Source organism: Silurus meridionalis, chromosome 8, assembly GCF_014805685.1.
Source record: "Silurus meridionalis isolate SWU-2019-XX chromosome 8, ASM1480568v1, whole genome shotgun sequence".
In the NCBI taxonomy this organism is placed as follows: Eukaryota; Metazoa; Chordata; class Actinopteri; order Siluriformes; family Siluridae; genus Silurus; species Silurus meridionalis.
Genome location: NC_060891.1, coordinates 16,441,010 through 16,456,250, shown reverse-complemented (window position 1 = coordinate 16,456,250; position 15,241 = coordinate 16,441,010). Strand labels below are relative to the sequence as shown.

The 15,241-nt window shown below is 38.8% G+C and overlaps 1 protein-coding gene across 6 annotated transcripts; it reads left to right on the top strand.

Moving 5' to 3' along the window:
- The first annotated feature begins 1,979 nt into the window (after nt 1-1,979).
- On the top strand, nt 1,980-15,130 carry fbxo34 (F-box protein 34). Of its 6 annotated transcripts, none has more exons than XM_046856653.1 (5): nt 1,980-2,179; nt 4,713-4,734; nt 7,015-7,166; nt 8,012-8,163; nt 11,472-15,130. In XM_046856653.1, the coding sequence occupies exons 4-5, from the start codon at nt 8,072-8,074 to the stop codon at nt 13,558-13,560; spliced, it is 2,181 nt and encodes a 726-aa protein (XP_046712609.1). In that variant the 5' UTR covers nt 1,980-2,179; nt 4,713-4,734; nt 7,015-7,166; nt 8,012-8,071; the 3' UTR covers nt 13,561-15,130. The 6 variants fall into 6 exon arrangements, with proteins under 6 accessions (XP_046712609.1, XP_046712607.1, XP_046712606.1 ...); XM_046856651.1 differs by having other exon boundaries at nt 4,713-4,738; XM_046856650.1 differs by having other exon boundaries at nt 4,713-4,738; nt 5,061-7,166.
- The last annotated feature ends 111 nt before the right edge of the window (nt 15,131-15,241 follow it).

Here is a 15,241-nt window from a genome sequence, read left to right as displayed (position 1 = left end):
AAAATCTGTTTTTAGTTTTAAGGTCAGGGTAACTACATACACATATACATGATTTTTATGACACTAATAAGTCTAATAAGTGATTAGAGGTTTGTGAATATATATATATATATATATATATATATATATATATATATATATATATATATATATATATATATAGACACAGTATCTCGCAAAAGTGAGTGCACCCCTCACATTTCAGCAAACATTTTAGTGTATCTTCTCAAGGGGCCATACTATAGAAACTAAACTTGGATATATTTTGAAGTAGTAGTAGTATAACTGTACAGATTTACTGTCATCTGAAAATAACTCAACATACAGCCATTATTGATTATTATTCATGTAAAACCACATGTTCTATTCATCATGTTCATGTTTGTGTATGCACCATATAAATTTGTATATCTTGTATTAGAGAAGTAAAATTTGGTACTTTGAGTACAATTTCCTCTCATACTGACCACTGGATGTGCAATATGGCACCTCAATATAAAGACTCTCTGAGGATTTGAGAATTAGAATTGTTGCTCTTCACAAAGATGGCCTAGGCTATAAGAAGATCGGTAAAAGCCTGAAACTGAGTTACAGTACAGTGGACAGGGCCATCCAGAGGTTTTCCAAGATGGGTTCTATTTGGAATAGGCCTCGCAAGAGACAATCAAAGAAGGGCTATGTGTAAGGTGCAGAAGCTGACTTCCAAAAAAGACGTATGAGTGCTGCCAGCATTGCTTTAGAGGTTGCAGAAGTGGAAGGTCCGCTTGTCATTGCTCAGACCGTACGCCGCACACTGCAATAAGACAGTTTGCATGGCCGTCATCGCAGAAGGAAGTTTATTCTGAAGCTGACTCACAAGAAAGCAAGAAAACAGTTTGCTGAAGACAACCTGTCCAAGAGCATGTATTACTGGAACTATGTCCTGTGGTCTGATGAGACAAAGACAAACTTGTTTGGCTGAGATGGTGTCCAGCATGTGTGGCAACGCCCTTGTGAGGAGTACCAAGAAAATTGTGTCCTCCCTACAGTCAAGCACGGTGGTGGTAGCATCATGGTCTGGGGCTGCATGAGTGCTGCTGGTACTGGGGAGCTGCAGTTAATTGATGGAAACATAGATTCCAACATGTACTGTGACACTCTGACATTCATGAGGCCCTTCTTTCAGAAACTGGGTCAAACAGCAGCTATCCACCATAATAACAACCTCAAACACAAAGCCAAGATGACAGCTGCCTCACAAGTGCTCAATAGGTTTCAGGTCAGAAGATATACTTAGCCACTCCTTTACCTTCACCTTCGGCAAGGTGATGGTGTGAACAAGTATGTCTCCAGACCTGAACCTTATTGAGCACCTGTGGGGCATCCTCAAGTGGAAGATGGAGAAGCACCATGTGTCTAAAATCCAGTAATGTCATTATGGAGGAGTGAAAGAGGATCCCAGCAACATCCTGTTCAGCTCTGGTGAATTCCATGCCCAAGAGGATTAACGCAGTGCTATATAACAATGGAGCTCACACAAGATATTGACAATTTGGAAACAGTTTTAACAAGTTCAATTAGGGTGTACTAATTTATATTGCCATTTATTTTGACAATAATGTCTGTATGTTGAGTTGTTTTTAAAGGACAGTAAATCTGTACTGATATACAAGCTGCACATTGACTAATCCAAAATGCATCCAACCAAGTTTCATTTCTATTATATTGTCCCTTGACACCAGGAGCAGAGACGGCCTTGCTCAAGGGCCCAACGATGTTAGTTTAGCAGTGTCTTAGCCAGGGCCTTAAATATATAAATATATAAAACATTAAAAACTTAAATAAGTTTTATTTGTTGTATTTTAAAGTAAATACTATTAAGCAAATAGTATTAGGTGTGAACTTTTCCCTGGTGCAGTGTGGGAATGTGGCCCCTGTGCTCTCCTCCGCGGGTTTGTACGTGCGCGTGCCCGAGAGCGTGTACGTCACGTCGGTGCGCAAATATATGAGGCTGTGCAGCTCGGCTACCTCTGTGCTGCTCTGATGTCAGGACGCGGAGTCGTCGGAATTCACATTACATTTAACGCTTAAAAGTGGCTAGAACAAGTCCATGAATGCGCCTGGATGGTGAAGATAAAGGCTCGCGGTGTGGAGATTTCCCAACAAGTCAGCGTCTTATTTCCGTATATATTTTGCTCAGGTCAGCTTGACTCGCTTGTACCTCTTCTTTCCAAAACATTCGTTGTATTTTTCAATACCTTTTTAAAAAGTAAAAGGTAGACCTGTGACATTGTTCTGTGTAACTGTCTCCGAATTCCTGGCTGTTTCTGAGTGTTCGAGGCTTCTTGAGCTCTCGAGTGAAACCAGCTAGCTGGCCAAGTTGTGGTTTGTCAGATAGCTAAGCTAGGCTAACGCTCCACTGCTTCCTCTGTGTATAATTAGCATGCTAGACTGGACTAGACACCTAGGGGACTGCTTCCAGTAGCTTTTTGGACAGCATTGTAGTTGTGGAGGAGGTTCATAAGATATTTAAATATTTTTTTAAAAATCTATGACTTGTTGGCTTTTCATAAGCTGATAAACTAGTGAAGCTTCTACAACTGTTTTGTCAGCATTTTCATATTTTAGCTAATGACGCATCTTGTGAGTTAACGAAACTACCAAGAGAGTACTAGAGCCATGGTGCCCTAACGAGCTTCTGTCATATGGTATATTAATAAATGTTATTAGACTTAATGCGGTTATTATTTAGACAAATTTTTAGACCAACTGTACCTAAAAACATAGCTGGCTCACGTATAAACACGCTAGGGAAAAGACGTTTCGGTTGTTGAACCATTTTCGTTGTAATAATCGCTCTATGTTAACTATCTATAATATAACTATAACAATGCCCCCCCCCCTTTTTTCCCCTTGTTTTTGTGACACCTGCCCCCCCGAAACTCTACAGTTTTTAATGGGTTGTTGTTTTTCTTTTTTCCTTTTTTGCTTCAATGTTTGGAGTTACCATCTAATAACCATAACAGTGTCAGTATAATATAGTACTATAGAGCTTCAGTCTTATACCTATTTATTGTATATCCTTGGTATGACTGCCACATGCCACTCAGTTCATCTGCTTTAACTCAAGATGTCACCTAAAATGTAGGACACTGTTACTCAGTCTTCAATTCAGGCTTCCAGCCAAACTTTGAACTCAAGTCTGGTTTGTGATTAACAGGTCTGCATTTAACAACAGCAGACTCTAGAAGAGGACCTTTTTTTGGGGGTAATCAGGGAAGTGGGACGAGCATTTTGGAACCTTTTGGTTGCTTTAATTGTAGACCACTAGAGAGAAGAGTGGGTTTTGTCTCTGCCTAGTCAGTTTTAAACTCACAACTTGGTGTCTAAAAATTATATGCTTTTGCTGTAAGCTTTGTCTCCCTATCACTTGGCAGGGTGAGTGAATGCAGTAGCATTTAACAGGCTCTGAAATCTCTTTTCTTGCACTGAAGTCATCTGTTTGATTTATTTAGGTTATATGCAGACCACTTGGGGTTAATGTCTGATTCTAGTCTGCATAAACAGTGCCCGAACATGGCACAATGGCAATAATACAAAATAAGTTACTAAGGCAAGCGCGAGTTACTAAAATGTGCAACCTGTCCATTTCAACAACAGGTTTTTCATTTGTGTAGTCACAGGTTGTTAAGCATTATAACAGATCCAAATTATGCATGTTTTACCTTTTTTGTGCTCTAAATAGCAGTTAGGTTGAACTGAAAGTTGTTGGACTCTGATTGCGGAAGTAATCTTGTGTGCAAAAAATGAAAGTCTATAGCCTGAAGCAGTATAAGGTCTGTTTTAGTGTCCTAGGCCCTCCAGCTCTTATAAGGGATCATCTAATGATTGGTGTGGTTGTTTAACTGGAGAAAACCTGTCTGCCTGCTTCGCCTGGAGTCATGTAGCAGAGGTCTGTGTGCAAGTAGGTGGGTCTAAAATTGCTTGACAAACCTCCGAGAGCTGCTTTAAAGACCTTATTCTGGGTGAGGCAAGTTTCATACAGCAGGTTGTGACAAGCTTTTGTCTTGTAGATCAGAGAAGTTCTCTGTTGGCTGATTTGTATGATGTGCTTGTTTCCTTTTGATAAGACCACTGTCTTCTTTTTTGAAAAGATGTAAGTAGTTAGTGGCAGGTAGTATTATTTTATTAGAATGTGTTCATATATGACATCTTTACATAAATTAAGACCTTTCATTAAGCAGATTGTGAAATAGAGTCTGAGCAGATGCATAATGTCTTCTAAATTCATTCAAAATTCAGTAGTTACTTGCCCCAGTGTGTATATTTTTTTGTGCAGACAATTGAGCACACATCCTCGTGCTCTTTGTCCATGGGTGTGTTCAGAGCTGTTACATTGCAAAGCATTCCAGTAAGACTGATCTTTCCATTTACAGACATGCTAGAAACACTAGTCTCTATAGAAACTGCCCTACCAGTGTAGGCTGGATGCATTTTCTTAAAATATTCATGAATTTTGTATTGGTTTAGACATTTATCCAATATTAACTGTACTGTCTAAATATGTAGTACAGTGCAGCAGTGTTAATATGTGCACGCATAAAACAGCCCTTTTACAGAGAGGAATCTGGCTAGGGACTACACCGTGATGAAACCATTCATTGATAATCAAAACTTTTACAGGTCAAAACAACAAACTAACCCATGTTAATGTTTTCTTGTTTCATGCACAGTGCCTGCAAAAAGCATTGAGATGTAGGTATGTTTATGTTGAATTTATAACGATATTTGCTTATGTAACGATTGCTATTGTGTATTCAAAGATCTGATAGCTGTTGTCAATATTAATTAATTTATTTATTCTGAGCCCCTGATTTAAATGTTATATTTGTATTAAAGCTTTAGAGTAGTGTGAACTCTTTCTTTTCATTGTGAATCAATTATTTTTGTAGACATTAAGTAAAAATACAATTGAAGCTATTCAAAAATGTGTGTAGTTCATATTGTGTAATCTGGAATTATTTTGCCATTGTATGATTTTTGTCATGTCAACAACCCCTTTTTGGCTCTCATTCTTTTAGACACTCTTGCAATGCCAGTGCGAAGTACTCTAAGGAGATGTGAAATTCAGAGCCTGAACTGCTGAAAAACCTACTATCATTAGAGTTTTGTGATTTCATTTCGAAACGGCTCCTTGTGGCTCAAAGAACAGCAGAGTTGCTCACTTTTATCAGAACTATGATTGATTTATTGCTCTAATACTGGGAAGGCAGACAACAAGACGAAACAAGAATTCACATGTTCACTTGAAATATACCCTGGCTTAACAGTAATGAAAATTATTTTTTGTTGTTGATCATGTTATAATGAAGCTAAAATGTCTCCCTTAACACAATTGGCACACAGTGGGTGACATTTAAGAGTTTGCATTAAAAAGTTTTAAGTTCTTACATGTTGGGGGGGGTGGGGGGTTTGGGAAGTGTCAGCAAAGAGACTGAACTTCTGACCTAACCTTTTGCATCATGACGAAGTTGCTCACATTAGAATACCGTGCCACAAAGTATTTTGCATTTGCAAATGAAAAAACAACCTTTTGAGTTTGTTTGAGAGACATGACTACATAGGTATTATGTTTTACAAAAGTCGTTGCACAATAGCCCTAAAAGTGTACTACATTTTAAAAAGCGTTTGTATGTCATGAAAGAGAATGGATGAATGTCGATAACAGGTCCACAGTGTTTGCCAAGTGTGTTGAAATAGCAAGACCACAGTGTGGGGAAGAAGAATTTTCAGTTTTATTTGCAGAACTTGACAACAGAAGTGGTAAAAAAAAAATATCCATAGGCAGAGCAGCTTAGTATGTACAGGGAAACTGGAACTGTTGCTCAATGCTTCATTTAATATATATATTACTGATTATGCACAGAAGAATTTTCTTATGTTTGTGTGTTATTTTTGTTTTTATTTTTAAATACAGATCTTTACACTTGCTGGGATCAGTTTGTAGCAGCTGAACTGTTTTGGAAACTGCATTGAATAATCTAGTTGTCTTTACCTTTTGAATAAATGCCCTTATTATCCAGATAGTTCAGGTACTAAAGTGTGCTTTTAAAAAGCTTATAAAGGAATGTGACATCTAGAAGTAGTTTCCCAGCACATCATTTTTCTCACAGTTCTGTGTGGTATGTATTTTCATTAGTGGTAGATTGAGAGGCCTGTGTGTGCACGTCTGCGTGCGTCTTTGTGCAGTGCATTGTTGGTGATTGTATGATCTGGCCTCTGCGTCTCTTGTCATGATGTTCTAAACATATTGATTATTATAGCCTTATATAGACGTGAGAATTTTGAATAGACATTGGATCTTAATTAGATCTACTTATTTCATCTTTAAGCAGAGCTGTTCATCATGGCACCAGCCATTCAGCTAGTTGTTTCATATTTTTATACATTTGCATGCTTTTGTGCAGTGATTCCTTAGTGCATGGAAGGGATTTATGACTAAGTGTGGTGTGTAAACCACAAACTTGCAGGCTGGTTAATGCACAGCATTGTTGTGGCAAGGCAGTGTATCTGTAATTCTTTCTGAGGATAATTCTTTACTCTGTCTAGACAGTATACATTGTGCATTTTATAATATATGGTAACTTTATATCCACAATTCAGAGCACAGAAGAGCATTGATCAGATACTTACCATTCATTTTGCAGTGAAACAAGATTTAGTTCATTTTCTGCCCTCAAGATTTCATTTTTTTTTTTTTGTATACGTATGAAGATGTTTCTCCGATTTACAAATATTTGAACCCTGAGGTATAAGCCAGGCCTTACAGTGTTCACTTTGCTGCACACACCCAGACTAAACTAATTTGAATGTTTCAAATAGATATTGAATAGCAATTTGTAGTAGAACTTATATAATCAAATGTATACAAAATTGGTTAGTATTTATAAAGTAGGATAATTTTAAGATCATCTAGCCACCCTGAGTCTGAAAGTGCCTCTCATTTGCACTGTTGCCTCTATGGTCCTGGCAAAGCTGTACACCAAGCCATTGACATCACATGGGTGGGGAAGGATGTTTGAGCTGTGCAGACGTGACGTCAGTAAGCAGGCTTTCAAAACAGCATCGAATTGAAATGGTGTGGTTGGCTGTGGAGTAACCACTTACAGCAACAATGTAAACAGCAGGTAGATGAGCAGCTCATTCAATGTTTTTATTTGTTCAGTTATTTTTGTATAACAACTTTCTCAGTTTTGAACACTGATTTGATCAGGTTTATTCTTAAAAATAGGTTGCATAAGAAATTCTACAACGTTTGATGGAAAATGCTCTTGCATGTGTAATCTAAGTTTAGGTTCAAATGCTTCTTAGGCATATTTGATATTTTTGCAGTTAAGGGAGTATAACCGCTTTTTGCCTTAGATTAGCACATGAAACTGTATTAGCCTGTAAGAAAACAGCAATCAGATTAGTATAGACCAGTGCTTGCTTATTTAAATGCAATATTGAACATATGAAATTGTATAATATCAAATTGCAACACATTCTTATATCAAATGTCTGAATTTGTGATTTACTGTGGACATGAAACCTAGAAACTGTGCAGCTAGAACATTATGGCCTAGTTTTCAGAATTATCTCAGTGACCTTAAATGTTGAGCCTAGAATAGTTTTTGTGAAATTACTTTTTCTTTTCTTTTTTTTTTCTTTTTTCTTTGGTTCACTGATTCAGTTATCCTACCTAAAGTATTCGCTCAATATTACCTGAGGGTTTTGCAGTGTGCTAGATTATTCAGTATTATATATTCGTTAAAAAAATTGGATTTGAAAGTTTACTTTCTTTAGTGTGCCATCTAATGACTCTTGGGCTTGCCTTGTGGTTGCCTCAATGGACTATGGCTGACAATGGAGTGTATAGATTTGACACATCTGTACATTGTTGTTGGTGAACATTTGTGCAGAAAAATTCTCCATTTCTATTTTCCCCTTTTTAAAGAAAATAAAAAAATCTTTTGCATGTTTACTCTTGCAGTGTGGCTGAAGGGCTGAGACTGGAATAGAAACACCACTCTACACTGAAGGGAGGAGCCTAATGCCTCAGAGATGTGAAACTATCAGTTACTGTAGTCCCATCCCTTACAGGGATCCAAGGAAACAATCCTCCCATCCACAGAAATTCTGGAGGTAAGGTTTTAGAAATCTGATTTTCCAGAACCGTAAAAATCTGTAAACTGAATTTAGATCTTGTGAAGTAGCGTGAGCGGATATTGTTCGAAATGCATCACTATTACTCAGCAACCTAAATTTTCCAACACACATTTATCAATTTCAAATGCATTGCATAAGCAAAAGACCAAATACATGTGTACAGATTCTTCAAAACCCAGATGCTCTGCATTTGCCTGTGTGAAATGCTGTTACAGTTTAATTGGCATAAAACAGGCTCCACAATTGTGACTTCATCCTTGTTTTTTCCTGAGTTGGACAGTTTCCTTGGTAGGCCCCATGAAGGGGAAGTCATGGACCTTTACAAGACACATTGCTGAATTCAACATGAGCTCACCTAATCATTTAACATGACTCATTCTTTGGTTTTGCTTTATTAAAAAAAAAAAAAAAAAAAAACACTGGTCTGCTTTCTTATCCTGAAATGCTTTTTCAGTAAAAAAAAAAAAAAAAAATTATCAGCTTACATGTGTTTTGGCACAGGGGTGTAAAGGAAAGTCTGAGTTCTGTGGGCAGGCAAAGCCCAGGGCCAATTCTATGTTTTTGCCAGATTGTGTAATGGATAAAAATCTGTCTTGGAGGCTAGATAGGAGCAGACTACTTTCCAGTAAAATACAAGTCCCACCTAACAAGTGCTCATGTGCATATGGGAGGTAGTAGTCAATAGAGCTTTACCTTGACATCAATGATAGATAATGGCCACTGATTTTTTTTCACAGATTTATTTTGAGATTTGTGTTTAGAGGTGGGGTTATGTGTTAAAACTTTAAAAAATGGAATGCTTTCTCATAGAACAAGCAGTATTAGAATATTTGTGCATGAAGGGATATTCCGCTATTAAATTGTTACATGAGATGAGGTTACTTATTATTTGCTTATTATTTTAACAAACTAATTGTGACACTACTATGATTAGTGACAACTATCTACCCACTTCAAATGTCACTCCAGATTAGGAGAACCCGTGCCATACTTATCATTCCCATTAGTGTGTCCACAATGAGGGGGAATGCCTTATAAGCACTTGTCTGAGAGGCATCCCACTCAGCTGCTCATGGTTGTTCTCTCAGGCTTTTTGGAGCAGCTGGGTGTTGGTCATCTGACTGCTTGTGTAATACCCCAGCTGTGTCTGTCTCTGAGTGGTTCTGGTCCTAGTATTAGTCCAAGTGCCAAAGAGAACAAATAGTGTTTGTTGCATTGACACTGACACCACCAGAATTATCTGGTCCTGTGCTCTGCCTGAGGATCTCTTAATCAGTCAGTTATATTTATTCATATATACAGTATCTATTAAGTGAGTACACCCTCACATTTCAGCAACCTTGTTTTTGTCCCTTCTTAAGGGACAATACAATAGAAATGAAACTTGAATATATTTTACAGTAGTCAATGTGCAACTTGTATAGCAGTACAGATTTACTGTCCTCTAAAAATAACTCGGCATACAGCCGTTATTGTCAAAATAGCTGGCAACAAATGTGAGGTGAACATGTCAAAACTGTGTTCTTGTCTGAGCTCCATTGTTCTCTAACACTGCCTTAATCCTCCTGGGCATGGAATTCACCAGAGCTGCACAGGTTGTTGCTGGGATCCTCTTCCACACCTCCATAATGACATCACGAGCTGCTGGATTTTAGACACTTGGTGCTTCTCCACCTTCCCCTTGAGGATGCCCCTCAGGTATTTAATAAGGTTCAGGTCTGGATACATTTTTGGCTACTCAATCACCTTCACCATCAGCTTTCTCAGCAATGAAGCAAGGACATCTTGGCGGTGTGTTTGCGGTCGTTATTATGTTGGAAAACTGCCGTTCGGCCCAGTTTCTAAAGGGAGGGCATTATGTTTAGCTTCAGAATGTACATGTTGGAATCATGGTTTACCACAGCTCCCCAGTATCAGCAGCACGCATGCAACCCCAGACCATGATGCTACCACCACCATGCTTGACTGTAGGCAATACCCAATTTTCTTGGTATTCCTCACCTGGGTGTCTCCACACATGCTGGACACCATTTGAGCCAAAAAAGTTTCTTAGTCTCATCAGACCACAGTTCATAATTCATGCTCTTGGACAGGTTTTTTGGCAAACTGTTTGCTGGCTTTCTTGTGAGCCAGCTTCAAAAGAGTCTTCCTTCTGGGCGACGATTCTCAACTCCTCAGAGAGTCTTTGCCATGATGTGCCATGATGAATATCCAGTGGTCAGAATGAAAAAATTGTAAAGGAACTAAATTGAAACTGCTCTAATACAAGATACATAGATTTATATGGTTCTATCAAGCAGACAAAAACATGAACATAATAAATAGGTCATGTGGCTTTTGCATGGTTACACAACGTACAGCTGTTATCACTTAGGGTGAACTCATGTTTGTTGCCAACTATTTTAACAATAATTGCTGCATGTTGAGGACAGTTGATCTATACTGCTATACAAGCTGCACATTGACTACTCTAAAATATATAAACAAAATAATTTTTGATATGTGTATGTGATTAAAATAAATATATATTATTTATAGACAGACAAACAGACAGACATGTGCTGGTATTCAGTAATGCAATAAATTGTGCTAATGAATATGCATGTGGACACTTTCAAATATGGTCAATAATTATAGATCCAAATGTCGAATTTTAGAACGTGCATTAGCTGCTTTTTCATCAAAGAACACTACGTGTATGCTGCATGCACACTCCGATGTAAACAATCCCCACGTGCAATGCACTGCGTGTATGATGAGCAAAAGTCTTGTATGCACTAATGTAAACAATCCCCACATGGAGGAGAAACATGGCGGAAGGAGGAACGCTACTGACAGTTTATCCCCTTTTCTAGAAGTGTAAAGTCAGAGCTGTGGAAGTATTTTGGGTTTAAAAAATGCAGAAGGTTGTTGTTTTTTGTTTACATTGCACTTTATTCTGTTTGATACAAATGCCCACTTTATACAGTTATTCATGGAATTGAATACCATGATATATGCTGTCTATTAAGCAGCTTATTTGAGCAGTTTGTAAAAAAAAGAGTAAATTGAGTAATTTACATGCTTGTAGTGTTTCAGTTACTGTAAATATCGAGTGACTGTTTAGGCTACAAGCAAAGGATTTACAATCAGTTATTACCGTTTTTATTTTATTTTTTAAAATTAATATTAAATTTTTTTGATTACGAAAAAGGTTTGCATGTGTAAAGTACTGCTCAAGTATTACTCTTTTTATTACTTGTGACAACTGTTGGAAACCATCATTTCTTTCCCTCTGTTTTTAGGGTTTCAGCCATGCACCTCAAGTCATACCCTAAGCCACAGAATAAAGAAGTTAACCAGGACAGGGGACAGGATGACACAGGAAATCTTGTGGGTCAACGGGGTGTACTCCGATCTGAGTGGGGTGTTCGCCAAGCATGCAGTCTTATGGTCTCTCCTGGCAACGGCACAGTCAACCGGTGCCCCCTCAGTGTCATCTCCACCAATACTCTCCGTTATACCACTAATGGCAGTACCACCCCCTCAAGAGCAAGTGGGAGATTCTCTCAATCATGGTGCCACAAGACCAAGACGACCTCCTCCTCTGTTACTGCATTCACCAATTCATTAATGCTACTCTCCTCCTCAGCTGGCATGGAGAATGAAGGCTCGGTAGGAATATATCAAGGAGAGGATGGAGAGGGATCGTTAGACATTTGGGCTGTTATTAAGCCTGGGAACACCAAAGAAAAAATTGCAATATTTACTGCCCAGAAATGTAGTCATGTTGCAGCAAGTAGCAATGACGAAGCTTTTGAAAAAGAGGAGATTTCAACAGAATTGCGGACAGTATCAATGAAAAGCAAAGGTTGCTGGGATGGGGACTGGTCTTTAGCAAAGCGACGAAAACGGTCTGGAAATCTAGAGAAGTCAAGATGCATTACTCCTCCTGCACAAAAGCCTGAATTCTGCACAGCTCTCTTAACCTCCACCAAAAACTCAAATCCTTCTGGAGAGATTGTAAAGACAGATGAAGAAGAGGGTGGAAAAACAATCTCTGTAGTTGAAATGGTGGCATACTTGGAACAGAGGGCTAGTGATCAACATGTAGCCCCAAAACGTCCATCATTGCGAAGCTCCAGCACAATTACTCTGTCCAAAGCCCTATCCCTGCTTCCACCAGCTGAACAGCTAGCTAAAGGTCCACAGCTGTCAGAAGTCCAGGAGGAAGAGGAATCTGTGCGTGTGCTGGATATGGTTGCCAAGTTGGAATCTCAGTGCCTCAGCAGACAAAGTGCGAGAGAGGGAGGAGACCTCTCGCGCAACAACAGTCTACGGAGGAGGGTGGGACGTGTTTTGCTGGCTGGGTCTGAACCATACTCTGCAGCACTACTTGGCCTTCCTCAGGACAATAGAAAAGACTCTCACCCAGAGCAAGTTACTAGTGATGTAGATAAACCTAGATCCCCAGCAGAAGCCTGTGTTCCTGTGCACTCGGTGCAATTTGCACTCGGAGGTCAGAAGGTGGTCGAACAGGAGACGTGTGTTAAAGTAGACACAATAAATAGTCTGTGCATTCTGACCAATCAGTCCAGCTCTGAGCCCCATGAGTGTAGTGTGGAGCCTCTTCCAGGCATGCTGTTCTTTGCTCATACTCCTCCACAGGCTCCTCAGGAGCAGAGATGTTATTTTATTTCTAACAATATCTCCATATCACAAAATGCAAAGGACTCCTCTAATGAACCAAAGAAGGAACAAACAGGGGAACCATCACAAAAACAGGCACTGGAAGTTTCTCCTACGGATGTTTCTATCAGAGATAATAAATTGGAAAATAAATGGGAGGATGATCATAATTCGGAGGAAACGGAAGAAGAGTGTAATGTAAATAATCGTGATCCTGTGCCTTTGCGTCGCCTAGTGTCTCATGAATTCTTGGAGACCCGCTTTAAGATTCAACTCCTCCTCGAGCCCCAACAGTATATGGCATTTATGCCCCACCACATCATTGTCAAAATTTTTGGTTTACTGCCTACTGAAAGCCTAGCTGCCCTCAAGTGCACCTGTCATTTCTTCAAGTTTATAATTGAGAGTTATGGTGTACGCCCAGCTGACTCCCGTTGGGTCAGTGATCCACGCTATAAAGACGATCCCTGCAAGCAGTGTAAAAAGCGCTATGGGCGGGGAGACGTGTCACTTTGTCGCTGGCACCATAAGCCCTACTGCCAGGCATTGCCCTATGGGCCTGGCTACTGGATGTGCTGCAGGGGGGCCCATAAAGACACACCTGGTTGCAATGTGGGACTCCATGACAACCGGTGGGTCCCTGCCTTTCATAGTATCAATATGCCAATTTATAAAAAAAGCAGGGACAGTGAAAATGATGTGTAATGTGCTATGAGTGCAATGTTCTGTGAGCAATGGTTTCGTTTTTTTCTTTTCCCTTCCTTGTTTTGGGCCAAGAGATGCATCAATGTGGCTGTAACTGTTGTAGGTAAATACTGGTTCTTGTGCCTCTACCACCATAGGAGCATTTTTTTTTTTGTTGTTTGTTTATTTTTATTTTTTTTTTAAACGTTAAATCAGCTTGCATCCACACTGCTGAAACTAACCTAAATTAATTGCTGTATTTTGCCCCCCCGCTGACTACCAACCACCACCAAGTCTCTAGAGCCTACTCAGGTGCTTAAAGTTAATCTGCACTTTAACCTTTAATTGCTGAATTTTTGTAAATTGTCCAGGGTACTTTCAGTTTTTACTCTTAATATGCATTAATTTGTCGCACTAACATTTCCTTCAAAAATATTTCCTACTCATTGTCCTTTAATATAGATACAAAAAACCTGTCATTATTTTAGCATGCATTTCATTACAATGAAACTTATTTGATTTGCTTATAGAGATTTATATAGATTATCTGCTCCTTTGCCCATCTTATAATTAAAATAGTTATAAATGTCGTGGGGTCGAATTAGCATTGTTTCTGGCTAGACTGAGATGTCATACCAGTTGTTTACACTGTACATAGCAGAGACTTATATAATAATATGGTGAACAGTTTCTCTAACTTTGGGTGGAACACCTTTTCATGGTTCTCTGTATTCCACATTGCCACTTTACAGTTTAAGTAAACACTGTAAATCAAGAAAAAGCAGTGTCTTTAACTTAAGATGCCCCCTCCCTGGTATGATGCAGTGTTTCTCACAGGGAAACCTTTTGAACAGAGGGAGGCTGTCAACAGCATCATTTTTCCCATAACCATCTGAATGGTGTTCTGATTTTTAAAAAAGGGGGGGAAAAACCACGTTCATTGCAGTATAAAGAGAATGGGCTCCAAACCGTGCGTTTCAGAGTTTTAAAGAGCATTATTATTATTATACTTGTGCTGTTTCTGCCTTATAAGGCATTTTACTTCAATAAAGTGTATTCCTGGAAGATTTGTAAGCTGCATTTGTTTGCTGTCATACCCTTAAAACAAATAATTTGCAAATATGTAATGTAAATATTGTGTAAGTGTAGAATAAAATTGGGAGAAGTCACAAGGTTTCAACTATAGGAAACTGTGGCAAGATTTTGTGTGCAAGACTGAAATATCAGTAGATTTGGTCACAGCTATACTTTTGGAGTGGCTTAGTTGCTATAAAGAAGAACTGATCAGAAGTGTGTAGGGATGAGTCACAGTTGCAATGTGAAAATGTTTTCTGCTCACTGATCTGTCCATAACTTAAGCTTTAACTAGTCCTGCTTTTGACCTGTATAGACGTTATATGTAAATACCTGAATGTTTGGGCAGAGAAATATATTGTCAGTAGCCAAATGTATTCTAGTATGGTTGACCTTTTCGCTCCCCCGTCCTCCCCCACCCTGACTGTAGATACATAAATGGTTGCCTTGAAGTGCACAGTAAATTGAGTGGATGAATACATAAATTCAATGGGCAATAAAATGCATGAAAATATCACACTTGTTTCCTATATTTCTGAGTCTGGAGAACTCAATTCCTATTTAGACACTTGGCAAATAACTTCACAGCAATGCTGGGTTTCATCAAAAGCAATATAATGTTACACTT